Source organism: Podarcis erhardii (genome assembly GCF_964252035.2).
Source record: "Podarcis erhardii genome assembly, chromosome: 15".
Taxonomy (NCBI): domain Eukaryota; kingdom Metazoa; phylum Chordata; class Lepidosauria; order Squamata; family Lacertidae; genus Podarcis; species Podarcis erhardii.
In genome coordinates this window covers 40,002,377-40,030,374 of record NC_138505.1, presented here as the reverse complement: position 1 = coordinate 40,030,374, position 27,998 = coordinate 40,002,377, and the positions used below count along the sequence as shown (strand labels likewise).

Below are 27,998 nucleotides of genomic sequence, written 5' to 3'. Positions count from 1 at the left end.
GAGCGCCAGGCGGCGGCGGGAGGGGCGGGAAGAGCCTCCGCCGCAGGAGTCGGGCGGGCGGGCGGGCGAGCGGAGCTTTGGCTGAGGGAGGCGAGCGGAGAGGCGCGGAGTCCGGGCGAGAGCTGGCTTCCTCGCCTTGCTCTGCCCTCCTGCTCTCCCGCCATGGCGGTGGACGTGAGGCGGCTGGAGGGCCTGAGCCTGCACCAGCTGAACGAGCTGCTGGACGACGAGGAGCAGCTCCAGAGCCTGGCCAGAGAGATGGAGGAGGTAGGCGGGGGAGCGGGGGGGGGGCGCCCGCCTTGTCGCGTTGCCTTGGAAACCGGCGGGTTGGGGGTGTCTGTCTGTCTCCCCTCGCCAGCAGATTAATTTAATTTAATTTAAAATTTACTCCCCCCCCCTTCAGCACCGGCGTTAAAATCTTATGTGTTTACTTTAAGGGTGCGGTTGGTTTTCATATCTGCTGGATCCCTGTAACTTCAGGCTTTAAGGTTTTACTCTGAATAAGTTGTGGTTTTTTTATAATAATATAAAACACACACACACAACTTAGTGCAAAGTCGTCCAGAAGACTTTGTGAAAACGGGGCGGCGTGTAAATTCTGTAAGCAAATAAAATAAGTTTGCAGTATTGACGTGGAATGCTTAGTATATTAGCCACGAGTATCTTGGCACTTAATATTTAGTGGTGGCAGTTGCTGCTGTTTGCCATCCTTGGGATGTAAAGGTGCTACGGTAGTTGCTTCTCTGCTCAGAAGCCACAGAGGAAGTTCATTAAACAAAACCATACCAAGCAATCCTTGATGGTCTTCTGGGCTTTAGGCGTTTTTAGTTTGCTTTTGTTAACAGGAGGGGGAAGAAGGTATGTTTAATGTCCATAAAGCACAAACCTGTTTACAAAGCGAACAACGGAGCCCAAATGCTGTTTAATACGCTTGCAGTTTGATCATGTACTGTATGTGGTTACTTGGAAGTAGGGCTATGGGATTGACTCCCAAGGAAGGATCCACAGGGTTGCCTCTATGCTAGGCTAAGGTCCCTCCAACAATAAATATATTGAGTTGCTCAGTGTTCTGTATGTATTGACTCTGGTTGAGTCACATCAAGTTAAGTGGGGCTTACTTCCCTGTGTGTAGTGTTCATACTAGTTTAGACCAATGAAAATTTGATGGCGAAAGAAGGAAGATTATGCGTGTATGGCATCTGCAGTCCCCTGCTCTTCATGTTGGTAGTGCAGGGACCTTAGTCTTAATTGCCCCCATTTCATAGATTCATAGCATTGTATGAAATCCCTTGCAATGTAGGAATCTCAACGTGGGGCTTGAACCCATGACTCTGAAATTGAGTCTTATGTTCCACAACTGAACTTTTTTGTCTTTGTTGTCTGGGAAATCAGTGCTTAGGTGTTCTTTTTCCTGTCCAGCCCCATTGTGTTGTATGGTTTTAGGGATTCAGGTTAGGGGTAGATTGGGTAGAGACATAGACAGATTAGGGCACCCTTAACCATTTTAGATCTGCCTTTTTTTCTCCCAAACTATTTGCTGTCTTGCCATTGGGATGTGCGGGTGGTCATGAAACTTAGCTAGCCTTCCTCATTGTCCTTCTCCAACCTTTAATGCTGAATTAATATTCCTCCTTTCCTTTTATTGAAATGTTTGGGACTGTGTGTTAAGATCTGGGCAATTTTTCTTTTAGGGGTCTCTTCAACTGTGTGTTGACCTTTTCTCCCACCCCATTGAGAGATACAGTACTGCAAACTGTAAGGGGCAGGTGTGTCCCTGTTTAGTGAATTCCATTTTCAGAATGACCCTTCCGCTTTAAGTATGACTAATCTCCTCACATGAGTTGGATCAGGCCTTGCAGCTGTCTTTCTAGCGCAAGATTAGAATCTGTTTGGTGGGTGAGAGGTGTCTGTCTATGAGTGATTAGGGAGCAGAGAAGAGAGTGGTTTAGAATTATGTGGTGTTGTGGAGGTAGGTGAGAGAGAAGCTGAGACTTTGCAGCTGCCTAGGCAACTGCCTTCTGATACACGGAAATAAAATAGGAATTAAAACATACACGGAAGCCTGCCCTCCTCCACTGCCTGACTCTGCCTTTAAACTCCTCATTTAGCTAATGAATTGACAAAGAAGTGTTCTCTCCTTCCTTCCCCTTTGTGGGTCTGACATACCCTCATAGAAAACTTTATAATGAGAGCTACCCCATCTGTGTTTTCTTGTCCTGTAGAACCTGATTGGTTCTGAAAAAATGAAAGCACCCATTATGGCCTGGAGTTGTGATGTATTTGAGATAAAGGGCACTATCTTAAAAGGAAGGACATACGGTAATTTTACCCCCATGGGGGTAGCTTGAATTCATTGTTAATTTCAGTTCGCTTCAGTGACAGATAATAGTTCTCTTTTCTCTGCCCCCTCTTCTCCAGGAAGATGAGAGAAAGGTAGGGAGAAGGTAAGATTCACAAGCCCCCTCCTTTTGACTCTTTCACTTCTGGCTAAATCATACCACTCCACTCCAGTAATAATTGTAACTAAGGGGAATATCATGAGCCCTCTTTGCTTCTCTATGAATTGAGTGCTGGACCCTCCCCATTTTGTCTAGGAACAAAAGCAGTTCTCCATTGCTTTTTGAGTTGACTACATAACCAGTGTCCTGGACTTCCAAACACAAGGAAATGCATTGAAACATTTTCAGTTTAAGTTAATCTAGCTATTTGTCCTTTGTAAAAGCAAACTCCCTTGGAGATTAGAAAAACAGTTTATCTCTTTTCTCTTCTATTTAATCTAGCAAATATAAGCTTTGCTAATTAACCAGATCCACACCTTTCAGACACAAGTCTTCTCACTTTCTTTCCATTTGTTTTGCAGTTTTGAGGCTCATAAATGTAGTGTCAACTTTTTCCTCCCTCCCACCCACTCCTCACTTAATTTGGTTTCTGGGATCTGGGTAATGTAGTCATTTGTCAAATAAAGGGCTTTTGAATCCTCAGAAATCTTTGCTGCTTCTCTCTGTGCTCTTTTGTTGTCTGGAATTTATAAATGGAGGGAGGATCTCTAGTTTCCAGTCACTCCTTGGTAACCGCTAGTACAGAACCCAAAAGCCAGCCTATGGGGGGGGGGAGAGTGGGGAGGCCACAGGTCTGAAAAGTCATTGTGCTAAGCTATAGAAATGCTCACTGTAACTAAAGATTGTATCCAGCTTTTTGATAATACTCCTCTTGTTTTCAAGGCTATAAGGGAATGAAACTAAGATCTGTTTGTAGTTCTCAGTTAAGGCAAACATGAAAAAAGCAAAGTGCCCAAGTGTTAAGAGGGTCTGCATAAGTTATGTATAAATTTATTTATCTGCTACCTCTTTAGGAATAGCCAATACAAGGAGGCTTACATTTCACAAAGTCAGTAAAATATAAATAAAACAGCCATGTATATTTCAGGAATGAAGAACCCCCCCTATACATTTTGAAGTTTAGATCTCTGCAGAGACTGAACTGGGTGAAGCAAACCTAGTTTTCAGAGGGCTGTGCTTTTGTACTGTAGTTTGATTACTCTACAATATTTTTGCATGACTGTTTTTGCATTGGTGGCGGAAGAAAATGATGCTTACAAAGTGTGGCAGAGGTGTAAGGTCCACCTGCAAATCAAGGCATCACTTCCTGCTCTGCAGGTGCAGAGGCTCCTGGGGTTAATATTTATCAAAATGAGAACCATACAGCCCCAGCATAAATGAAGGGTTGTGAAGAAAGTTGATTGTCAAATCAGACCTAGATATGAATCTTGCATGAACTCTTCATTGCCTATTACTTTTATTTTATACAAGTCTGAAATAAAAGTGTCTTAATTGCAAACTTGCTCTTCCTTTTGCATGTTGTGTCTATTCCTCATAGAATAGATGTAAATTTTCCTTCCGCTGCATGAGCTGTCCTGTTTTGTGAATCTGCTTGGGCTGATCCTCTCTGTGTGTATACATACATGTAACTTGATGTTTCTATGTGTTCTGGTCAAAAGAACCTTCCAAAATACTACAGTGGTGCCCCGCAAGACGAATGCCTCACAAGACGGAAAACTCGCTAGACGAAAGAGTTTTCCGTTTTGGAGGTGCTTCGCAAAACGAATTTCCTATGGGCTTGCTTCGCAAGACGAAAATGTCTTGCGAGTTCCTGCGGGTTCCCCCCCCCCTTTTCCTAAACTGCTAAGCCGCTTATCCGCTAAGCCGATAAGCTGCTAAAAGCCGCTAATAGCGCTAATAGCGCTAATCTGATAAGCCGTCAATGGGCTTGCTTCGCAAGACAAAAAACTGCTAGACGAAGAGTCTCCCGGAACGGATTCTTTTTGTCTTGCGAGGCACCACTGTATCTGTGTAGGTGCAGCACAAGTGTGAGGTTCCCTAACCATGCTTAAGCGATCAGGCATGTTCTGCAAGGTCCCACCTCCCTTCCCTGCTGCTTTATCCACTGTCCTTTTCTGCTTTCCGCCGTGTGAAGGCATATATCTGCCACAATGGTTTATTGATGCTTGTTTTTAATTTATTTTTGTTTGCCACTTTTTATGATTTTAGTGGTTTTGTTTTTATATTGTTGTAAACTGCTGATATATTTTAATGAGAGAGAGGTATATAAATATTTTTTTAAAATAAATAAATAAACGCAAATAGTAATAGAAATAGGAGTGAAATGCCTTAAGAAGCAAGAAGTGAAAAATCATAAGGAATGCAAACACTCAGGTGCTTCTTGTCTTGTATCCTCTGACATCTTGAAAAGATAATTTATTTTGGTGGGAAGCAGGTAGTAGCTTTAGACACTGTGGGCTAAGGTTTATTCAATAACTTGTTTATTTTCAAAGGCTAGCTTAATATAAAGTCCTTTTCAGCTTGACTGTGTTCACTTAGAAGTGAGCCCTACTGAGTTCAAGTAGGACTCTCTCTCAAAGTAAGTGTGCCTTAGATTAAGTGAGAAGTCATGTATGTTGCCTGAGGCTCTTGCTTTGAATTGTAAGCTGGTAATAGTATTCTTCTATATACTAGCATACTAATGGTAAGCTGGTATCCCTCTATATACAGCAAAAGCATTCATTCTCTGAGTGTGGCTCTTTGTATAGCCAAAACAGCACCATCCATGCACAGAAAGAAGGGATTGGCAGGCTTTGGGCTACCTCAAGGTTTTCAGAGCCAAAAAAATTATTTAAGGGGGGAACCTTAAAAAGAATATAGTGAGCATGTTAGTGGCTATAGAATGCAGATGCCTGTCAGAGGGAGGAGGGAAACTAGAGGGCATTGTTAAAAAGATGACCCCCCCCAAAAAAAGGCATGGCTCACTGGAGTCCTGAGTAGAGGTACTCTACAGTGCAGCCTTTTCTTGCAAATTTCACTGGCTCTTAACCAGTGAAAGTCATTGTATGAATACCATTCACTCAGTGTCGAAGATTGGGCAGGAAAAATATTTGATTAGTTTGCCTAGGAACCAAGTTGAAATGTTACGAATGTCAACCTTGCCTAGGTAGAGTAAATATAGATATTCTGAATTCCTAGATACTAGCATTACATTTTTAGGGGCATGAAAAGCGAAGCATCTGAGAAATGTCCAGCCTTGGGTAATAGATTAGATGAAGCAAAACTTTAATTTCCAGTCCCTCTAACTTCTGAGGGAAAGCATTTCTGCGACCAAAGATGCTCATGAAAAAGTGATAGTAAATTGTCCTTTCCACCATTGTAATGGGAAATGCCCAGAACTAGTTACCATGGTTATCGTGGAACGTCTTCAGTAATAATTTTGTGTTAAAACAGCTTGTACCTCTTTTGATTTGCTGTTCTACAGTGTGTGTCCAAAAGGTCTCTTGTGCTATTATGTCTTTTGCATAATAGGGCTGTAATGTGGTTGCCTCCTCAGGGAGCCATGGGAAAGACTCTTGTCTGGAAGGTCATTGCCTGTCTGGGTAGACACTTTGGAGCAAATGGACCAATTATTTGACTCTGTATAAGGCAGGTTCCTAATTCTGTGTGCTTGATAGGTTTTCTTACTTTGTTGCTTAGCAAGCATCAGAGATGCCATTTGGAGTGTTTGTGGGGTTGTGTGACTTCTCAGCAAATGAATATGTGCATGTGAAATGAAATCAGTAGGTGTACTTCATGTGCAGTCTCTTTCTCAAGCTATACTAGTGGTTATGGAATTCTGAGTTTTGTGTGGAGGCGTTTGGATGATGTGGCTTTTTGTTGTTGAATTTCCCCCTGTTCTCAGCAGCATCCAAGCTTTCCTCCGTTCCTTTGGTACGGTACTTCCACACTGATCTTGAGCTGTCATTCTTATTACTGTCTTAAGATATTTAGACCTATGCTTAGCCCTTGAATCTGGAATGACTAGGTCCCGCCCCCCTGTCCCCCGCATGAGTACTCTGTGTTTACCAGTAGCTGTATTCTCACTCTATTATTTTAGGTGACTAGTGAAAATATGGAAGCTTAAAAAGGTTTTTACCTGGTGGGTTGTTTTTTACTGGTATATCATTGTCTTAGTTTCGTTGGCTGTTTTGGATTTTGTTACAGGAGTTTGACTTTGTGGTCAATATTTGTTCATCATTCTTTCAAGATTTTAATTGTAATTGCTATATATTATTGTATTCTTGACTGAATCCCTGAAAGATTTAGGGATGGTAAATTTGGTAGGGCTTTAATGGACAGTCCCTTGTGTACTTTCAGACAGATGTCAAAAGAAGAAGAAACAAGTTAATAGATGCCTGAAGTCCTTGGCTCCATAGTGCTGTTCCTCATCTCAACTATGAATGTGGTCATGTTCTCTTTTGCCGACATTAAATTAGGTTTTAAGGCTACTAATTAAACATGCCTATAACTACAGGCTTTCTCTTCTCTCTTGTGGTCATCAATTAGGAAAAGCCTATGTCTACAAGATATAAACTTATGTCACCCTGGCATAATAATACAGTCTCATTGCACAGTTCTAGTGAGATTATCCAGAATAAGACATTAGGTGCAGTTTGGGGTGATAATGCAAAGGCTTAGTTTTGCACCAACACAAGGCAGTAATAGGGAAAAAAGCAGTAAAACTGGACATATGAAAGCATGCCCTTTGGCATCTTATTGTGGCACAAGCTTTTGTGGTCTTGAACTAAATAAGATACACAGAATATTTGCCAACTGATTTTTAAAATGTGTGCAGACAGGGTAATGTTTTGTGTATGTGCGTAATATTTCTTCATGCATCAGAAGGGGTTGGCATTAGTCTATGAAAAATTAGGAAACAATCTGATGATCTTTGAGGGCACCACAAGTGTTATGTGTACCTGCAATCTAACACAATAAACTCTCTGAAATGGGAGAGAATTCAGAGGAGGACCTGGGTGAAATGTTTGCCGGGTGGCCAAAATGGAAGCTGCTGGACCTGTAGTAAGCTTGAGCACTGGGAAAAGGGCAGAAAATTTTGAAACCATATCCTGTTAGGGAGGGCGGGGAAAATGTTAATCTTCTGCATCTGATGTAGCAGACTGTAGTCTGTGAAAGCTTATAACTTTCTAGTCTTAAAGGTACCAGAGGATTCTTTGCTGTATATCTAATATCTGCTGTATTTCTTCCCTTGAAAAATAGTTCAGCAAGATTATTTTAAATCACAAAATGTAACTTTTAAAATTGGTCTCAGTGATCAGTTGCATAAGTGTGAAACATTACTGTACCTAGCCTCAGTGAAAAGGCCCAGTTCTCTTCTGTAAGATATACAGTGCAATCCTATGCTTAACCTACTCAGAATCAAGACCCATGTGAGTGTTGGATTGCAGTGATGCAGATATATTTTTGCTTCCTTTGTTTCTACTTTATCCTGGATTTTTCCAGCCATGTCTTCTGAATATTGCTTTGAATTTCAGTATTTTGCTGGGTTTGCCGCTAATTTGAAGCTGTATAATACATGTAAAATTGGTTCCACATCCAAGTTTATGATGCACTTTTTATTCCTCAAGGTGAATAGTTCTGTCTCAGAATCTTGCAAATGGGTTGGACTTTTGACAAACAATAGTCATGGTATTGATTTGATTCCTGCAGTAGCATGAACCGACTCCAAATGATTCAAGTTAGGGGACAGGTGGAATTCCTGTGGAAGAATTCCTGCTCCATATTTCTAGGAAGCTTTTTGGACTGACCGAGTGCTGTTTCAAAGGGGCTTTTAGATAAAAACATACACCACCTTAAAATAACTTGGTACAATAGAATCTGAGCTGCCTGTCTTACGTAATAGGGCTTCTCCCTCTACGCTTTGTAAACAGAGGTCACTTCCTTGTTATATAGAGAACAAAAAATGTCTGGGTTAGGGAGGGAAGAGGGATGCCAGGATGTGCTCTGTTTGCAGTCAAGGCAAGGACACTATGGGTCATTAAATAGCAGCATTGCAGAAAATTGTCCTTTGATTCTTCTGCAGCCCTGTTAGATCTCCAACCTTTACTGACCAGAAAACCTTTCAATGCTTTACCCACTAATTTTTAATTATATTTGTCCCCCTTCCTGCTTTGTCTCTAGGACAGAGGTGAGGGCCCCCTTTCCTGTTGAGGGCTGCATTCCCCCTAGGTTGATCTGGATCACATGTAGGCAGCGGGAGGGACCACCCTCTCTAAGGTTGCACTGTGGGGACAGTAGATTCCTCTTCTCAGAGATCTGAAATTATTACTTGCTAGGGGAGTCCCCCCCCCCCCCCGGTTTCTTCTCCCTGCATGAAATTAAGTGAAAGGCCTCAGGTTCCCCACTCCTCTTGCGTGACCAGATGAAAAGGAAATGTACTCATAGTAGTTCTTATGCAAAGTCAAGAAACGGTACCTACTGAAATTCCATCTTCTGCCCAACTCCTGGACGTACAAAAACAGAACATGAAATGTTATTGACCCACCTTAGGTCAGGCATACCAGCTGAAGATAAGTTCATATTCTGTGCACATACAGTGGTACCTCGGGTTAAGTACTTAATTCATTCCGGAGGTCCGTACTTAACCTGAAGCACCACTTTAGCTAATGGGGCCTCCTGCTGCTGCCGTGCCGCCAGAGCACGATTTCTTTTCTCATCCTGAAGTAAAGTTCTTAACCTGAAGCACTATTTCTGGGTTAGCAGAGTCTGTAACCTGAAGCGTATGTAACCTGAGGTACCACTGTACTGCACATACAAGCACACATACTGTCTAATAATGAGAAGAAACCCACACTTCCAAAATTCCCACCACCAAAATTCCTAAAACAGGAAGTATTTCCTACTGTTTCTTTTTGTGAAGTTGGAGAAGGGGAGTTCATGCTGCAATCCATTCTCTTCAGTGATAGAGTGCACAATTAGATGTGCACAGGTCGATACCCTGAGGAGCTTACAATATAAAAATTAACATAACAGAAATGATGAGATGGGAGGCAGGGGTAAACAGGAAGAGTACATTATACCATCCATCGATTAAATTCCCAGAGTGATTGATAAATAGAACAAAGCAATAAAAACAAATAGTAAATATATGGTGTCTGTTAACAGGTACCTGTGCTAAGGTTTGGTTGTAGTAGGGCATGGAAACTGGGGATTGAACCAGAGGGTTGATAGAGAAGCTTGTGGGGAAGGGGAAAAGCAAGTGAGAAGTGTCATCACACAAGTGGGAGGCAATTCCAGGCAGTCAGGATCAGTAATGGAGAAAAGGTGCAACTCTTTAAGGGAATAGGAGACTTTCAGACGGCTGAAGGTGGTAGTTCTAGAGGAGTAAAGGTCCATGGGCGCAGGGAGGTATCCTCACAGAAGAGGAAAGAGAAGAGGGAGCACATTGAAGGGTAAGACAGCCTCTTCTGCTTGATCTAGAAACAGATGTGGCAGCAGTGAAGGAAGTATACCCAAAGGTCCATGTACACAAAAACCTCTGATTCGGTTGACTAAAAACATATCCATCAGAGTAGTAGTTAATGTTTTCTGGGATTGTATCCAGCTGCGTTTTTTGTTTTTTACTGTTATGTGGAAGTATGTGAACTAAATGTGCAGTTCTAGTATTGGGGCAAGAGAGAAGGGTCTCTGAAATTAAAAATCAAGATTAACATTAAGCAGCTGCTATCCTGGTAAAAAGTTGAGAGTAGTTGAAAGACTCCTTTGTTACTATTATTTTTAATTCTTATGGAAATGTTGACAGAATTCCTTTCTGTAGCTTCTCCCAAAGCAAGGTTATGATTATAACTTGGTTTGCCAGATTGTGATGAGCAGTTGGGATTAGTCTCATTCAGATATCACATTTCAGAAGGTATTTCTAGTTGTACCCTTAGTATAGTTCCTTGTTGTTTCCCACAACTCAGCTTGGCAAATCCTGCGTATGAATCACTATTTTGTAGTTATCTGATAATTTTGTGGTAGGAAACTTGTTGTTTTTACATACATCAGTTTTTCCCATTCTCCGTTCCCCCTTCAAAACACAAAATAAAAGTATATTCTAGCAGGAGAGGGAAAGGTCAGAGCTCCAGATGGCAGCTGCTTGCTAATAGGGTTATTACTTAATCATAACCTACAGCAAAAATACCCAAACTCCTACCCTATTCTAAAATAAGTCTAGGCCTGCTATCTAAGCACTTTTGTTTAAGCCCTGTGAATAAGACTTAAGATTTTTTAAGAGGGGAGAAGCCAGTTTTCCTAATCTGTTTAACAAGAGAATCACACAGTTCTGAAGCAAACTGGAGTGCAAGCCCATCTGCACCTCTCTATATACGTACACACCCAAATGTGAGAATGGAAATGGGATTAGTGTCAGTACCTCAGCTGGACTTTGCACTCTAAGTGCTTTGCTCCAGTCCACAGTGATACAGGCAGGGCATGAGCAACCATCACAAAACCCCAACTGGGGTTTTCATGGCCCACGTGCACCTGCAGTTTGAGTCTCTGTTGTGCCTGTGTTAAGCTGTCCTGTCCACTTTAGGCTTACTGGTCAGCCTTCTTTCTGAACCGGTAGTTCAGTTTAAAAATTGAGCTTGTTGGGTTTTGCACACCGCACCTTCCTATCTTTGATCCAAAGTACTGTTTATATAATTAGAATCCAGTCTGTTTTGAAATCTGGTCTTGTTCTTATCTCAGGAGTTTGTTCTGTTTTCCTGCCTTGTTGGCAGAATATAAGGATCTATTATTAGTACAAGGCTAGTTTGTTTCTGTTAGGCTGGCTTGCTTCCTTGACAGAAAGGTGTGCTTTTGAAAAATTTTACCTTTCCACCAAATAACAGTTAAACCTCGGTTCTCGAACGGCGCCATTTTTGAACATTTCGGCTCCTGAACGCCAAAAACCCGGAAGTAAATGCTCCGGTTTTTTAACGTTTTTGGAACCCAAACATCTGACGCAGCTTCCGCTTGAGTACAGGAAGCTCTTGCAACCAGTTGGAAGGCGTGCCTCAGTTGTTGAACGTTTCGGAAGTCGAATGAACTTCCAGAACGGATTACATTCGACAACCGAGGTTTGATTGTATTCCCTTTCTTATTGAATTACCCCTTTTCTTGGCGCATGTGACGTGGCCTGTAGTTAGTTTCCAATTTGGATTGAATCCAGATTGTTGCTTGTGGTGTGCTTAATCTTTCCCTCAGCCATGATGTGGATGTTACCAGAGTTCCAGCATAAAATTAATGGGGCCATAAATGAGGAGAATGTTCCCTCTTCTGTCTGGAAAGGTCCAGAGGGAATTTGCTTATGATACCATTTGGAAGTTTGATTTTGAATCCATTGCATTGCTAATATTCCAAGGAGTCTTATCCATTCCTTTAACTTTCACTTCCATTTGCAAAGCAGGTGGTAAGTATTCTTAGCTAATCAGTGTAAATTGAACGATGTCAGCTTCTTTTTAAAAAGCTGAATTTGAAAAAGTTCCATTTCAGTCCTTTTTCTTTTTTTGTCTTCATATTTTTAGTTGATTGTAAAGAAGTCCCCGGCCAACATTTTGTTGTAATTCCTTGAATCTCATTCTTTATAAAAATGGATTTGGCTTCCTTTTATATACCATGTTAGACACTGAAATAGTCAGGTTTCCTTCTGTTACCTCTGAGGATGTGGACAGGCTCCTTGGATGAGTGAAACTGACCACCTGTCTCTTTGATCCTGGCTCATAAAAGTGAGCTGGGAAGGGCTGGGCAATGGGCTCCATGGGGGTGAATGCCTCCCTCTGTGAGGGAGTCTTCCCACACCTGCTTAAAGAAGCAGTTATTAAACCGCTTCTTAAAAAACCATCTTTGGACCCAGTCAATATGGCCAACTATCGCCCAGTCTCAAATCTTCCATTCTTGGACAGGGTGATTGAGCAGGTGGTCACTGAACAACTCCAGGCACACCAATCGTGATTCAGGCCTCATCATGGGACTGAAACTGTCTTGGTTGGACTGGTTGATGATTTCTGGCAGGCCACACACCTAGGTGAAAGCTGTTTCCTGGTCCTGTTGGATCTCTCAGTGGCATTTGACACAATTAATCATGACATCCTTATGGACCATCTAGAGGAATTCGGAGCTGGGGGCACTGTTATTTAGTGGTTCTGCTCCTTCCTCCAGGGTCATGTCCAGAAAGTGGTGTTGGGGGATGAGTGTTCAGATCCCTGGGCTCTCACTTGTGTGGTGCCTCCGGGCTCCATCCTCTCCCCCATGCTTTTTAACATCTATATGGAGCCACTGGGAGAGATCATCAGGGGGTTTGGACTGAGCATTCACCAGTATGCAGATGATACCCAGCTCTACCTCTCTTTTAAATCAGAATCAGTGAAGGTGGTGAATGTCCTGTGTGAGTGTCTGGAGGTGGTAGGAGGATGGATGGCAGCTAACAGATTGAGGTTGAATCCTGACAAGACAGAAGTACTGTATTAGGGGGATGGGGCGGGCAGCTGGGGGGACTCCCTGGTCCTGAATGGGGTAACTGTGCCTCTGAAGGACCAGGTGCACAGCCTGGGAGTCATTTTGGACTCACAGCTATCCATGGAGGTGCAGGTCAATTCTGTGTCCTGGGCAGCTGTCTACCAGCTCCGTCTGGTACGCCAGCTGAGACCCTATCTGCTCTGCCCGCAGACTGTCTTGCCAGAGTGGTGCATGCTCTGGTTATCTCCTGCTTGTGCTACTATCTCCTGCTTGTACTACTGCAATGCGCTCTGCATGGGGTTACCTTTGAAGGTGACCTGAAAACTATAACTAATCCAGACTGCGGCAGCTAGACTGATGACTGGGAGTGACCACCAGGACCATATAACACCAGTCCTAAAGTATCTTCATTGGCTCCCAGCGTGTTTCTGAGCAGAATTCAAAGTGTTGGTACTGACCTTTAAAGCCCTAAACAGCCTCAGCCCAGTATACCAGTATCCTTCCTCATTGTTCAGCCCAGACACTGAGGTCCTCCAAGGGTCTTCTGTTGGTTCCTTCACTGCGATTAGCGAAGTTACAGGGAAGCAGGCAGAGGGCCTTCTTGGTAGTGGCACCCTCCCTGTGGAACACACTCCCTTCAAATGTCAAGGAAATAAACAACTGTCTGACTTTTAGAAGACATCTGAAGACAGTCCTGTACTGGGAAGTTTTTAGTGTTTGATGTTTTAGAATGTTTTAATATATGCTGTGAGCTGCCCAGAGTTGCTGGGGAAACCCAGCCAGATGGGTGGCATATAAATAATAGTTGTTATTATTATTGTATCTCATGTTACTGTTAACTGCAGCTCAGAACAACAATGAATTGCAGCATTAATCCACATCAATCTCTGCTGAATATTGAAAAATGCAAATAACTCTCAAAGCCCACAAAATTAGTCGAGGATGCTAGTCACAGCTGATAATTTTGGGTTTATAGGGACCTGAAAATCCATCAAAGTGGCTCTGGTTTGTGGTTTTTACAATACTTGAAAGCAAGGTGGGGAAATGAAAGTGGTGAAGTAATTTTCATCAAGCCTTGAAAAATTAAGCGTTGCCAAGAGAAATTGTTCAACTGTGGCCATATCACGCTACTATGACTTTGGATAGGTTCATATGACTAAATGTGTATTGGACTCCTTTGCTTTTAAAGGGTTTTTTGTGTGTTTGCCATTGAGAAAGCAAAATCAGCCAGTGCTTTGTGTGTTCTTAAATAGAGCCATTTCTTATGGTTGTTATGAAATTCTTCAATGCGATGTCACTAAGAGGTGGCTGGGAGGGATGCACATTTCTTGTGTTCTGCTCTGTGTCTGGCAGGGACGGGGGTGAGGTTAGACTCCCATGAGGCTTAGCTATACTATATTGTCTGTACAGTATATATGTGGGTTTTTTTAAAAAAAGTTTCTTTGATTTTCCTCAAGAAATATGGACATTAAACATATTTGTTGCTGTAAACATTACTGAGGCAGTGTGGTTTATTTCTGAGCATTTAGTAATAGCGCTACGTAAATAGAACATGAATTGCTGTGACAGAGGGTGCAATTGGGTGTTGTAATGCTGTAAGTGGGCCCACAGCTTATTCTCCACTGGTTTTTGAGTTGCTTATATGAATGCCCCTGCACATTATCTTGGAAGCTTTGCCTTCTGTGATTTTACCTTGCAAAAGAGCTTTATAACAAATGGATATATAAGCTAAACTTAATATGGGTAGAACATTGAAGCTTCAGGCCTCGGTGAGTTAGCCAACAAGTGATTCTTATTAGCAGAACTGGTTGGGTTTGGGGGAAGTGAGAAAGCACTGAAAAGTCTGAAAAGCTCTGTAAGTGGTAGAAAGGTGTTTTAACATGCTGTACTTGACAAAGAGTTCATAGGTGGTAAAAAGTTATTTAGTTCTAGGAGTAAGAAAAGGAAATTTGTAGGAGCAGAAATAGACAGCAGTTGCCATTTTGTGCCTAGTGACATTGAGGCCTTCCATCTGTCCATGGAAAGCTCTTCAATCTGAGCAGGCAAAGAGTAAGGTTACCGTCATAAAGCTTCGGTATGCTGATGACAATGTAGTGTGCGCACACTCAGAGGATGACCCCAAACCATCCTAAATATCTGCAGAAGCTTACGAAAAGCTTGGCCTATCACTCAACATCCAAAAAAAAACCAAAGTGCTGCACCAACAAATACAAAATAACCCCTCTGCAGTGCCACAAATCCAACTCAATGGTGTAGCGTTGGAAAATGTCAATCACTTCTCCTACCTAGGCAGTTATCTTTCCACAAGAGCCCACATTGATGTCGAAATCCAGCATCGCCTGAGCTCTGCGAGTGCGGCTTTTTCCTGATTGAAATGCAGCATGTTTGAGGACCAGGACATTCACAGGGAAACCAAAATGCTTGTTTGCAAAGCTATTGTACTACCAACGTTACTATATGCTTGTGAAACACGGACCACTTATAAACGCCATCTCCAACTCCTCCTACTTGGGAAGACAGGCAAACTAATATCAATGTACTGGAAGAAGCAAAGATCACTAGTGTCAAAGCAATGATTCTTCAACATCAACTTCGTTGGACTGGTCATGTTGTGCGGATGCCAGATGATCGTCTTCCAAAGAAACTATTCTATTCCGAACTTAAAAATGGAAAACGTAATGCTGGTGGTCAACAAAAGAGGTTTAAAGACTGTCTCAAGGCAAATCTTAAAAAATGTAGTATAAACACTGACAACTGGGAAACACTGGCCTGCAAGTGCTCCAGTTGGAGAACAGCCTTTACCAAAGGTGTCATGGGCTTTGAAGACACTCGAACTCAGGACGCAAGGGAGAAATGTGCTAAGAGGAAGGCACGCTTGGCAAATCCACACTGTGATCAACTCCCGGAAACCAATGTCCCCACTGGGGTTGTGTGGATCCAGAATTGGCCTCCACAGTCACTTACGGACTCATTGTTAAAATTGTGTTTATGGAAGACAATCTTACTCGGCTACGAGTGATTGCCAAAGAGGAAGAAGAGTGACATTGAGGCCATGCCAAGACATCAGCTTTGAGAGAACTAACATAAGCATGTTAAAGCTAAAAAATCCAGTTTTAGTTTGTCTAGATTTTCTGGATGTGTATAACTAAAAATAATAAAAACAAAATAAAAAAATTCCTTCCAATAGCACCTTAAAGACCAACTGAGTTAGTTCTAGGTATTAGCTTTCGTGTGCATGCACACTTCTTCAGATACACTGAAACAGAAGTCACCAGACCTTTCTATATAGTGAGAAGGTGGGGAGGGGTATTACTCAGAAGGGTGGTGGGAATGGGTGATTGGCAGATAGCTGCGATGAGCCTGTTGACGACTCTTAACGACTGCAATAGGTCTAACAGGAAAAAGCAAGGGGTGAGAAGGTGAAAAATGGCTTTGTCATGTATAATGAGATAAGAATCCAATGTCTTTGTTCAAACCAGGTCTCTCCATAGTTTTAAGTTTGGTGATAAGTTGCAATTCAGCAGCTTCTTAAAAATTATTATTAATTATTATTAAAAATAATAAAGTTTTGCTACTGGTATCCTCCAAAGGGATGTTCGGACAAAGATTGCCTTCTCTTGGCCGCAGAATTCCATGGTCATGGCATGGGTTTCTTGAGGATAACGCAACCTGAGATCATTCTCATGTATATTACTTAAAGTATATTTTACATCTTTTATAGTCATGCTAGTCCTTGTTCACATGGTCAAGAGTTTCCCCAGACATTAAACTGGAATCATTCTGAGCAAGAGTAGGGTGCTTGCTAACACAATAATTTGTGTCTTAGAAGTTAGTGCCATAACTGAATTCCCAAAGTATGTATGTGATGAAGATAGGAATAGAATTTGACAACTCATCCTGTCCCAGTAATATATGGGCCAACATACAGTCTTGAGTTTTCCAGACCCTTAATGTGTGGTACAACTTAAGAGAAACACTTTGTACTTACAGGTTGTTTAAAATAAAATAAGACACAGACATATTCTGCTAAAACTGGCTACTTGCTAGCTAGCTGCCTCCTAAAATGGAGCTGAGGCACCGTAAAATGGCAGGTAATCACATGAAGTTGTCTCATTAATCAGATTCATCACATAACTTACTTTGTGTCCTTAAGTTGTTAAGCTGAGTATTTTTTCCTGCAAGCAGCAGCTAGTGATGTTGACAGGAGCTGGAAACTGCATAAATATAATGAGATTGGGTGGGACATGCAGGGATTGGGGCTATAAATTGCTGGGTTGGAGAGGAACCGAGCTGGCATGGGGCAGATCTGCTTTATTGCATCCCTGCTTTCCTTTTGACATGCTGTTCCACCACACTGTGTCTGAACTTGTAGGACGTGCTTGAGGATACAAAAAGTCTTTAACTAGTATGAGTTGCTTCCTCTGTTGCAGGTAGGAAAGGCTCATGAACTAAGCAACCCAATTGCTGTTTCATAATTGACTCTTATTTAGAATCTAGTAATAAAAAGGACAATTACATAATCTCCCTCTCCTTGCCTAACATCAGTCATTAGCTTGGTGGAGTTTATCGTAGTCATTCATGCATCACCTCTTTTGTGGGAGTGTATTCCTTGCTCATCAGTTTGAGGTCCCATCTGCACCATACATTTAAAGCAATATTTCACCACTTTCAAACAGTCATGGCATCCCTTAAAGACTCCTGGGAACTGTAGTTTGTTAAAGGTGCTGAGAGGTACTAGGAGACCCCTGTTCCCCCCACAATACTACAGTTTACCGAGTTCCCTGGAAAGAGGGATTGATTGCTAAATCTCTCTGGGAACTAACTATGAGGGGAACAGGGAATCTCCTAGCGACTCTTCTTTGCAGGAAGCTATGAACTGCCCTGAGGGTGGTATATAAACCCAGTGCTTTTTTTTCCTTTAAAAAATGTTTAGGGGTATTCTTATTCACTATTTTATAGTTCAAATTGGAAGAAATAAATATAGTAAATGGACAAAAGTACAAAGATTCACAAAATGTTTAGGAGTATGCATCCCCCTGTGTCCCCCCAGAAAAAAGCACTGTATAAATCTAATAAATTAAATAATAATAATAAACAAACAAAAGTAGTATATAGTATTACTTTAAACATCTAGTTCAGATGGGACCTTAATCCTAATTTCAAGTGTGACTGGCTCTCATGTGAGGCCCTCTGGTGTCCTTGATAATTTTTTTACTTTGGCTGTGTCCCACTGTTGGTATATTTGATGGTGTATTTGACACTTAGTGCACAATCATTTTAAAATAATGATTTTATATTTAATTTAATCTAAAAAAATAATTTTGGGGAATGTAATGTTGCTTTTTAATGTCTTGGAAAGCATCTTTTACCCTTCTTGATGTAACTGTGTTGGAGAAACCTAGTAAGCTTTAGTTATTGCTCCCATGTGACAAGGAAGCCGCTGGCAGGAACACTCAGCTTTGTTAATTTATGGGGTGGAAATGTAGTCCTATATTTGCTACATTTGCAAACCCATGTGTGCTACCAGTTGGGAGCACAGAGATATTTATTGCTTCTAACAGAAATATTTAAGGTGATAATGCTAAGTTATACACTGGCTTCTGAAAGCTAAATGTCCAGAGTCAGCAGACATTAGCTTGGGGTTTTTGCATAATATAAATATTTAGTTGGGAGTGAGTGAGTTAGTGTGTATAATGTCCTCTAGATATAAAAATAGATGGGAGAGATAGCAGACAGATGAATTGGAAATAATTATTAAGAGCAAGTCACATAAGAAGACTTAGTGAAGGGAATCGTGCAGTGAGCCATATATAAACAATTTATATAAAGAAGAAATCCACTCTCTAAATCAGTGTTTCCCAATCTTTGGTCTCTAGCTGTTTTTGGACTACACTTCCCATCATCCCTAACCACTGGTCTTGCTCGCTAAGTATGATGGGAGTTGTAGTCCAAAAACAGCTGGAGACCCAAGGTTGGGAAACACTGCTCTAAATCATACGCTTTCCATTTTTTTCTTAGCTTAAGTAGATCCTAAACTTCGGGTTTAAGGAATGTTGGTGGACTAGGCATAATTAAACTTGGAATATCCTCCCCCAAAAAACCCCATTCAGGAGTGCCATCAAAAGAGTCTGGCTTGATGAGATCAATGGCCCACCTGACTAAGCATCTATTTTCCACAGTGTCCAAATAGCTGCTGTCCAGTTCCCAATTCACCACCATGGGTCTTTCAGCAGCTATTAGCCCTTTTTCTCCAGGAGGCCTATTAACAGGATAGGATTAGATGGGAGTTTGGTGTGATTCATTATGTGATTTAACATCTTGGATGGTGTTTCAATTTGGTGTGTGATTAAAGGAGGCATGATTCAGCAGAGCACTGAGTGTACGCACACCCCAGTCCTTTTCATGTCAGTGACACAGTTTTTAAACATGCATCATTTTGTGACACAGTAATTCCGTTTTACTAGCAAACCAGAGGTTAAACTAACCCCTTTCCAGCCCAGGGAGGAGCGGGGGGAGCTTTTGTGAGAAACACCTACACACTGCAGCTGACATGCTAACATGTTGCCACACCGTTTGAAAAGATCTGAGGTAGATCACAAGGACAAGAAAGTAAAATCTGTGTAACACTGGGTTGTATCCAGTGCTGGTGATTGGAATTGATGGATGTGACTAGCAGGCCCCATTAATTCCCCATTAATTAAACCCCAATAGGAGTATATCATCTAGATCACGGGAAGTAATAGTGCCACTGTATTCTGCTCTGGTCAGACCTCACCTGGAGTACTGTGTCCAGTTCTGGGCACCACAGTTCAAGAAGGACACTGACAAACTGGAACGTGTCCAGAGGAGGGCAACCAAAATGGTCAGAGGCCTGGAAACGATGCCTTATGAGGAACGGCTAAGGGAGCTGGGCATGTTTAGCCTGGAGAAGAGGAGGTTAAGGGGTGATATGATAGCCATGTTCAAATATATAAAAGGATGTCACATAGAGGAGGGAGAAAGGTTGTTTTCTGCTGCTCCAGAGAAGCGGACACGGAGCAATGGTTCCAAACTACAAGAAAGAAGATTCCACCTAAACATTAGGAAGAACTTCCTGACAGTAAGAGCTGTTCGACAGTGGAATTTGCTGCCAAGGAGGGTGGTGGAATCTCCTTCTTTGGAGGTCTTTAAGCAGAGGCTTGACAACCATGTCAGGAGTGCTCTGATGGTGTTTCCTGCTTGGCAGGGGGTTGGACTCGATGGCCCTTGTGGTCTCTTCCAACTCTATGATTCTATGATTCTATGAATTCCAGTGAGTTCACTATGAGTAAATTTAATTGGATACAGTCCATTTTGTGTAAGGCTGACTTACTTAATGTTTTCCTTCCGTTCCCGTATTTGTGTTACCTATCAGATTGTAATACAGTTTTTTTTTATTTTATGCTGCCTTGAATGACTGACAGAAATTGTGTGGGTGTGAGTGTACATTAAAATGTAGGAAGCATATATAGGCAACAAATGAAGATATCCAGTCTTTTTTGAGCGCAGCTTATGTGCATGCTAACTCCTGAATGCAATAAAGAGCTCTTTATCAGATTTGTATAATCAAGGAAAGAGGGCTTTGTCCCCCCTGTCCCATTAGAGGAAACAGTATCCTGCTGTTCACTTCTGCTGAATGACTGAGTTCAGATCTTACAATTTCCCCTTTGATCTACAAATCTTATTAGAGATCTCGTGCAAGATTCTGCCAAGCCAACTTTCCATGTAGTGTTTGGTTTTTCAAGCCCCTCTCTTGTAAACCTATCTTCTCTCTCTGCCCTCCCTCGTCCACTAGATTAAAATGGCAGGTTTATTTTTAGAGAGTTAGCATTTCTGGCTAGTCTGATTTGAGGCTTCACATACAGGCTTTTTCAAGTGAGGCAGAAAATCCGATAGCAACACATCCTTTCCTCCTGCTAATTAACACCAGTTCTGTGTGTTTTCACTGGGGCCCCTCATTTTAATACCTAATGCTGCCTCTAGGTCACAACTGTCTGTGTTGTTCTGCAGTCTTTTGTCGCATCCAAACCCTGCCATCCCGTCTTCCTCCTTCCCTCACCGGAAGGGAAGGAGCCAATGTTAGCTGGTCCCATATTTTCCTTTGCTGCAACTAGGTAGTGTACCTGCTTCTAGACAACTAGCATGTGGTGTTGACTACTATGTTTAGTCAGTAATAGAATCCTTAGAAATGTTGCCCATTTAACACTTTCTCTCTTTTGCAGGCTCAAAACGTTCAGCTTAGCAAGGACATGACTCTTGCCAGCAACCGCAGCCTGGCAGAAGGCAATCTCTTATACCAGCCAAAGCTGGATGCCCTGAAGGCTGCATTGACGCAAAAATATCAAGAACTGCAGGTTATCTTCGAAGCATATCAAATAAAGAAAACGAAGTTAGGTAATGAACCCTTCTTTCTGCATCTTCCTATTTGAAGTGTCTGGCAGAATGGGCATGCAGTAGAACTCTGTGGCAAACCATACTTATCATTCCTAAGTTAGTTGGTGTAAAGGCATACAGGGTGTTGCTGTCTAAGGGTCAGTAGAAATGTAAGTAGCTGAGGCTGCCACATTTATTCAGTTAGATCAGGGATGGCTGACTGGTGACTTCCCAGGTGTTTTTGAACTGCAAATCCCATTAGGCTCAGCCAGCATGGCCAACATCTGGAGAACCGCAGGTTAGCCACCCATGAGTTACCGTATTTTTCGCCCTATAGGACGTACTTTTTCCCTTCCAAAGATGAAGGGGAAATGTGTGTGCGTCCTATGGGACGAATGCAGGCTTTCACTGAAGCCTGGAGAGCGAGAGGGGTCGATGCGCACCGACCCCTCTCGCTCTCCAGGCTTCAGGAGCTATCCCCCCAGCCCGGCAAGCTCCGGGAGCGATGGCGAAGCTGCGCGCAACCTCGCCATCACTCTCGGACCCTCCAGGCTTCGCGCAGCTCTCCACGCGCCCAGCTCTCTCCGCGCGCCCAGGCTTCAAGCTTCGCGCAACTCTCTGCAAGCGGTGGGAGCCCGGCGCTAGGATCCCATGGCTTGTGGAGAGCTGCCTGTTCTGGGGGCTGGGGTCCGGGGAAACTCAGGCTTCCCCTGCCCCAGCCCCGCGCCTGGGGGAAAAATAATTTCTCCCCTTTTATTTCCCCCCCAAAATACTAGGTGCGCCTTATGGGCCGGTGCGTCCTATGGGGCTAAAAATACAGTAGATCAACCATTATTGGGGATATTTTTTATTTTTTGAATTATTTTCCTAAAATGTCTGGAGTTTAATATTTCATTTAGCAATTTTGCTTTGATTAATATCTCTTACTGATTTTTGTTCCATTTAGACCGACAATCCAGCAATGCTTCCTTGGAGACCCTTCTAGCACTGCTTCAAACAGAAGGGGCTAAAATTGAAGAAGACACTGAGGTCAGTGGAAAGAGCCTAGGAGATCGAGTTGCCAACATGCCTCTGGCATTGGAAGACCTCTTATCCCCTCTGGGTTCTCAATGCAATCTTGCAAGCTTATCACTTCACCTAAAAGAGCTTGCAGAAAAATACAGATTACTTTAACAGCCCACCGACTTAAATATTTCCCTGAGTATGACTGTTTTCACAGGACCGCTTGAGCAGTGGCTCAGCTGGGAAGTAGGGAAGGGTGTCTCATGATAAGGAGTTTTGCTGGAGCCCTTCTGAACCCAGAATTCTGTGCTGCAGCTTGACCTTGTAGATGTGGGCATGTGACATTATTCCTCCTCAGATTTAGCCAGGGAAATGAGCATGAGAATCTAGCTGGGAGGACAGAGCAGCTTGTCGGAGCACTTACAGAAATTGTGCTCCTGGCTCTGTTGGCGAGTTGAATTTTGGGCACTGCTGGACAGTTCCTTCCACCTTGCTTGGTCCACCACCAGCCTGTGATCTTAATGTAGTTCAGGAGGCCACAAGCACTGCAGATCAGTGGTGTGGGGCACAACATTTTCCCCAAAATATTTTCACAGAAGATTTTCTGTTCCATAAATTCATTGCTATGAGTGGGTACTAACTGCAAATCCAATATTAAGTGAGCTTGGTAGTTTCAAAGTTTTGTTTTATTAAATGATAGTTAAATCATTCTGTAGGGTTGCAAATTTTTACTGGAAAAAAATGAATTGGAAAAATTGTCCAGAGCCTACATAACTGCCACAGATGGCAGCCTCCTTGCTTTAAACTCTATCCTTGCTTTAAGCTGCTTAGGGTTGAAAACAAGCAAATTCCTTTGTCACTGCACTACAGAGTTAGTGCAGAGAACCTGGCTGTATCAGTCACATTGTGCAAAGAAATAGCTGCATGTTTTCAAGGCTCTGTGTGTGGTGCATGTAACACAATTATGTAAGTTGGCTTAAATGCCAGGTTCTTGGCAGAAAAACAGTGCGAAATTTCTTAAGCAAATCATCTTGAGAATCTTATATTAAAAACAAAAAAGTACTCTGGTGGTCATGGTTGCAAACATATGGACAGTGTCTAGAGGTTCAGATCAGAGAGGGAATGGAGGAGGTGAGGGGCAGAAGTTAATTTCCTTGTTCTCTTCGATCCCAGGCTGTTTCCAATGCCTCCAAGTGCCTCAGAAGCCTTAAGAAAAGCTAGTAGTAACTTCTGCAGGAAAGAAAATCCCCTGAAGATGAAAGAGGAGTGGGAGGAAAATAGTCAGCTTCAGACTATGCACTGATAGTCCACTGTCCCTCATGGCTGTTCTTCTAGCTCTTTGCTGGGAAAAACATTCTCCTTTATTACTTTTAGCATTATTTATTAAATTTATATAATAAATTTCCAGGGAGATTTGCAGTATATACAGTAAGCATATACTCTCACAATATTCACGCCATCTGTGTAACTTGTTTCATGTGTCCAGTTTGAAGTAGGGAAGAGTCTTCTCTGGCATAGTTCAGAGGGAGAGCCCCTGCCTTGCATGAAGAAGGTCCTCGACTTAATCTCCCTGGTATCTCCAGGCGAGGCTGGGAGTCAATGTAGGCAGTCTTGAGCTAGGTGGACTATTTGGCCTGGTTCTGTATAAAGCAGCTTCATATGTGCCTGTATACTTAAAATATCCATATTCCTATTAATATGTTCCCAGTTAGCATACCCCGTGGCTTTGCACAACTTGGCTGGCCATTTGGAAAATTATGTCACGGTACATTCCTGTCTCTAAAAGACAGGGAGACACCAACTGAACCCTCCTAGCAAAAGCCACAGGGAGGTGATTATTGCTTTTATAATGCTGCTTGGATGCAGATCTGTACTTGAAAAGAGCTGATGACACACTGCCTCTTAGCCTAACCTACTTCGCAGGGTTGTTGTGGAGATTAAATGAGGAAGAGGAGAACCATGTACACCTTGGAGAAAAAATGCTGGGATATAAGTGCAGTAAATGTTTTAAAAAGAGCTGCTCAGTGTTTCAGAGGCCTCACTGATCTGTGGCAGAGCATCATGTTTTGCATGTAATTGGTAGCAGGTTCAGTCCTGGTATCTGCAGTTAAGAATCTTGTATAGTGGGGCTGAGAGCAATTTCTGTCTTGAGACCTCGGGAAGTTCCTGCCAGTTACAATAGGCCCTACTGAGCCACTGTCTGGCTTCCCAGGTAAAGGATCGAGCCTTGGCAGCACAGCTCATTGGTTGTGCTGCTGCAAGCTGAGACGGTTATATTCTTTCATTTTGCATAGGGATGGGTCACCTGTGGACCTCCAGATGACTATGGACTACAATTTCCATCATCCTTGACACTGGCCATACTAGCTGCGGCTGATAGGAGCTGGAGTCCAACCACATCTGGAGGCCCCCAGGTTCTCCTTCCCTGTTTAGCAGAAAGAGATGCAGTGATGGATGGAGGCTTGGAGTAGACTTGTTTTTTGATTAGGGAATATATTTCTGCAGTGTGTCCCTCCCCTAATGGTTTGTTTGTTGTTTGCAACAGAACATGGCTGAGAAATTTCTGGATGGTGAAGTTCCATTGGACACCTTCATTGATGAATATCAGAGCCAAAGGAAACTGGCTCATTTGCGACGCGTAAAGATAGAAAAACTCCAGGAGATGGTGCTGAAGGGACCAAGACTTCCCCTGGTGCCACCTCAGCCGAGAGCCACTGAAACACCACCAGCAATTCAGACTTCAGAGGCAAATGCTGCTCCTTCTGTTGTGCCTCGCCGCAATCCTCCACCGCCACCCCTGGCGCCAGGAGTCCCAGCAGGACGCTTCCCAACTCCCTTTACAGCAGCAATGAATGCAGGACCAGCCCTCTCCTATTCAGGTGTTCCATACCCTCCGCTCCCCCCTCGAACAGGAATTCCATCTACTACTCAAATGCTCCCTCCAGGATACTCAGCTCCATTTACCCCACAGTACCCACCAGCGTTGCCCCAAAGACCACCGCCTCGCCTCCCACCAAACCCTGGCTTTATCCTACAGTGAAGATGCCATCATGCCCTGACTCTTGTGTTTTGGTGCTGAACTTTTTACTCTTTATCTCCCACAAACTAAACCTAAGTAGTGGCAAATCTCCAGACTTTGCACACAAGAAATCATAGCTGACAACTTGTGCACCAGTGCATCCTGCAAAACATCACCATGTTTTGTTTTGTTTTAAATCAACAACTGCATAAAACACTTGCTTAGAAGGGTGGTGGGGCAGCCGAACTGTAAATTTGATTGTTTCCATATTAAGTGGGAACTTGCATAGCTCTTAAGAGATTTCAAGTCAGTGTGGAATGACTGTGACTTCCCAAGGGATCGTGTCTCTTTCTCTACTTGATTTGCGCATGAAGAACTTCAATCTATTTCGGGGGGGGGGGGGATCTCTGTTCTGATCTTTTAAATGGTAGCTGTTGCATATACATTCTGACTATGAAAACACAGCAAAATGGACCAGCCAGCAACCCTGGTGACTCGGTGCTTGTGCTCGGTGTTTGCTAACTGAGGCTTTAGCACCTAATGCAGGACAAGGTGCTTCCCATGCTGAAGTAATCCCATTCATTTCAGTGAGATGATGCCAGTGTAAGTAGGTCCCTAAATTGCCTTTTTTAAATGGGTGGTAGGGATCGAACTTTTTTTAAACGTGATGACCTCCAGAAAGTCTCAGGATTTTAAAAAATAAGTCGTGAACGGACACCCGTTTTTCCTCCTCTTGTTGGATCTTTGGACCAGATCCAAACTTTGTATTTTGTTCCATTGGATACCTTCTGCAGCCTCCCCATTCTGCTTGCTGTCACCCTTCTCTCCTCATCAGTCTGTCTCCTAAATTCCTTCATTGTGGCATGTAGGGTAGAGGGTCGTCTTAAAAAGGCTTTTGGCCTGTATTGTCTTCTGGCATTGTGGAGAGCAAATTCTGTCAAACACACTTTTGTGTGTCATGACTTCTGACTAATCTGATGGGCAATTAGTTCTATCAGTTTATATTTTCATCACATCTTGGTCTTAAGCTAAAACTCCCACCCCAGTGGAGAACCTCGAATCTGTTTCGTATTGAGCCGGGAGAGAGCTTTCTCTTTCCTCCATGCCTCTCTAGTCTTCCAAACCTTTTGTTTCTTAAAATTGAAGACCTGCTTCCATTTACAAACTTTTCTAGACTGACTGCTCTTGAATGAATCTTGGCTGTTAGTTTTTTGTATTTAATTAACTTTTGCAGTCATGTGACAGCTTCAGAGTCTTGAAATTTCATTGTTGCTTTAGTCCTTCTGGGGGCTCACTCTTGCTATCAGATGGGTCTGTGTCAGAGCCCTGAATAACAGCTAAATATGCTAAATGCAATTTTTCATTGCATTGGAGTTTCTTCCAAGAGTCTAGCAGAGGGTAAAAGATTGTAGAGGGATTAGCACACCAATTTCACATCCTTGCTCATTGGTGTGTTTGATTGATCTCTCATTTTAATAAGCGTGGATAGCTGTAAAATGAATAACGTTTCAAGAGTGTTTGGAGAGAGACAGTTGTTGCTGAATTCAGTAGGAAATGGTTCTGAGCCTTAAATTTTTCAGGGGACTCATCCACATTCCAGGTCAAGATAACCTTGCTGATTACTGTCTTTGTATGCTCTTGCATTCTTCAGCATAAAACTAGCAGAAGCTTACTAAGATGGAGAGAAAAAAGAAAAATCTTTTGAGGTGTGATAGAGGTATAGGGTTGAATACAGAGACAGTAGTAGTTAACACACAATGTAGTTAGAGCAGAGTAGCTACTTTCGCTCTCAAATGCTTCTGTTACCAGTTTTCCCTTAAGCTTTTCAGCACTGCATCTTGCAGGAGTAGTTTGTTCTATACGGGGCTATGAAATTAGTTGAAGCGAAATGCAGATTAAATTGCTGCTGCTCTTTCTTTGTAGTCAGCAGGATTGCCTTGTATGCTATTGAATGGTGTATCTCAAGGTAGTTGGCATGAGTGTGATTTTCAAACTGGCCACCATTAAGGAAGCGCCTCCTCTAGTCTTGCTGCTGGCGTCCTGCCATAAGCTTGAGCCCTGGTTGAGTTTGGGTTGCATTCAGACTTGGCCTTATGGCTTGCCAGGAACAAGATTTGTAGCCAAGGCTTGTTCTCTGGTTTGCTGCTTGTGGTTTGTCTGGGGGAAATAAACCATGGGCCCAGATTCAGATGCAGTGCAAAGTCATGGGTTAGTTCATAGCATTATACCATCTTCCTCAATTTACTCCCTCTTAACCGAGCTAGGAAAATAGACCGTGGGAATTCTAGCTATGAACACTGTTGAAATGGATGAGCAAGACCCCCAAACTTGTGTCTATGCACTAAAAAAATTATATAGGCTGTAGAAGTAAGAAGAAACTGATGTTTACAGCTACAGCTACTTTAATTCCAAATTAAGTAAAGTACGTGCATGTGTGTGTGTGTGTGTGTGTGTGAGTGAGAGAGAGAGAGAGAATCTGCATTGGACTTCAATAATTTGTGGCAGGAAAACATGCTTCAAACTAATTTGCGGCTTTGTGCATCTTGACTGTGAAGAACATGGAAGTAAAACAGTTGCCATCCACTCTTCATTTCTATCAGCTTTTCACAAAGCGTGCATTTCTCACAGCTCAAGAGTGCAAGGAGGAAAGTGTGAAGCTGTTGAAGCAGCACATCCATTAGCAGCCTGCCTTAACTGTTTTGCTGTGGAAGTCTCAAGAAGGCCTGCTGTTAATGCATAATGCCCTTTAACACTTACTTAAAAACCAACCAGCCAAGCTGCAGTTG

General features: G+C 42.6%; 1 protein-coding gene across 1 annotated transcript; it reads left to right on the top strand.

Annotated features, from left to right (window-relative positions):
* The first annotated feature begins 4 nt into the window (after positions 1-4).
* VPS37B (VPS37B subunit of ESCRT-I) lies at positions 5-26,909 on the top strand. Its single transcript, XM_081842586.1, has 4 exons — positions 5-267; positions 21,041-21,212; positions 22,138-22,220; positions 24,739-26,909. Exons 1-4 carry the CDS (start codon positions 163-165, stop codon positions 25,231-25,233), a joined length of 855 nt encoding a protein of 284 aa, XP_081698712.1. The 5' UTR covers positions 5-162; the 3' UTR covers positions 25,234-26,909.
* Positions 26,910-27,998: the final 1,089 nt, after the last annotated feature.

Coding starts and splice junctions, on each gene's coding strand:
- VPS37B (XM_081842586.1), top strand. CDS start 163: ATGGCGGTGGACGTGAGGCGGCTGGAGGGCCTGAGCCTGCACCAGCTG. Junction 268..21,040: donor TGGCCAGAGAGATGGAGGAG/GTAGGCGGGGGA, acceptor TCTCTTTTGCAG/GCTCAAAACGTTCAGCTTAG. Junction 21,213..22,137: donor AATAAAGAAAACGAAGTTAG/GTAATGAACCCT, acceptor TGTTCCATTTAG/ACCGACAATCCAGCAATGCT.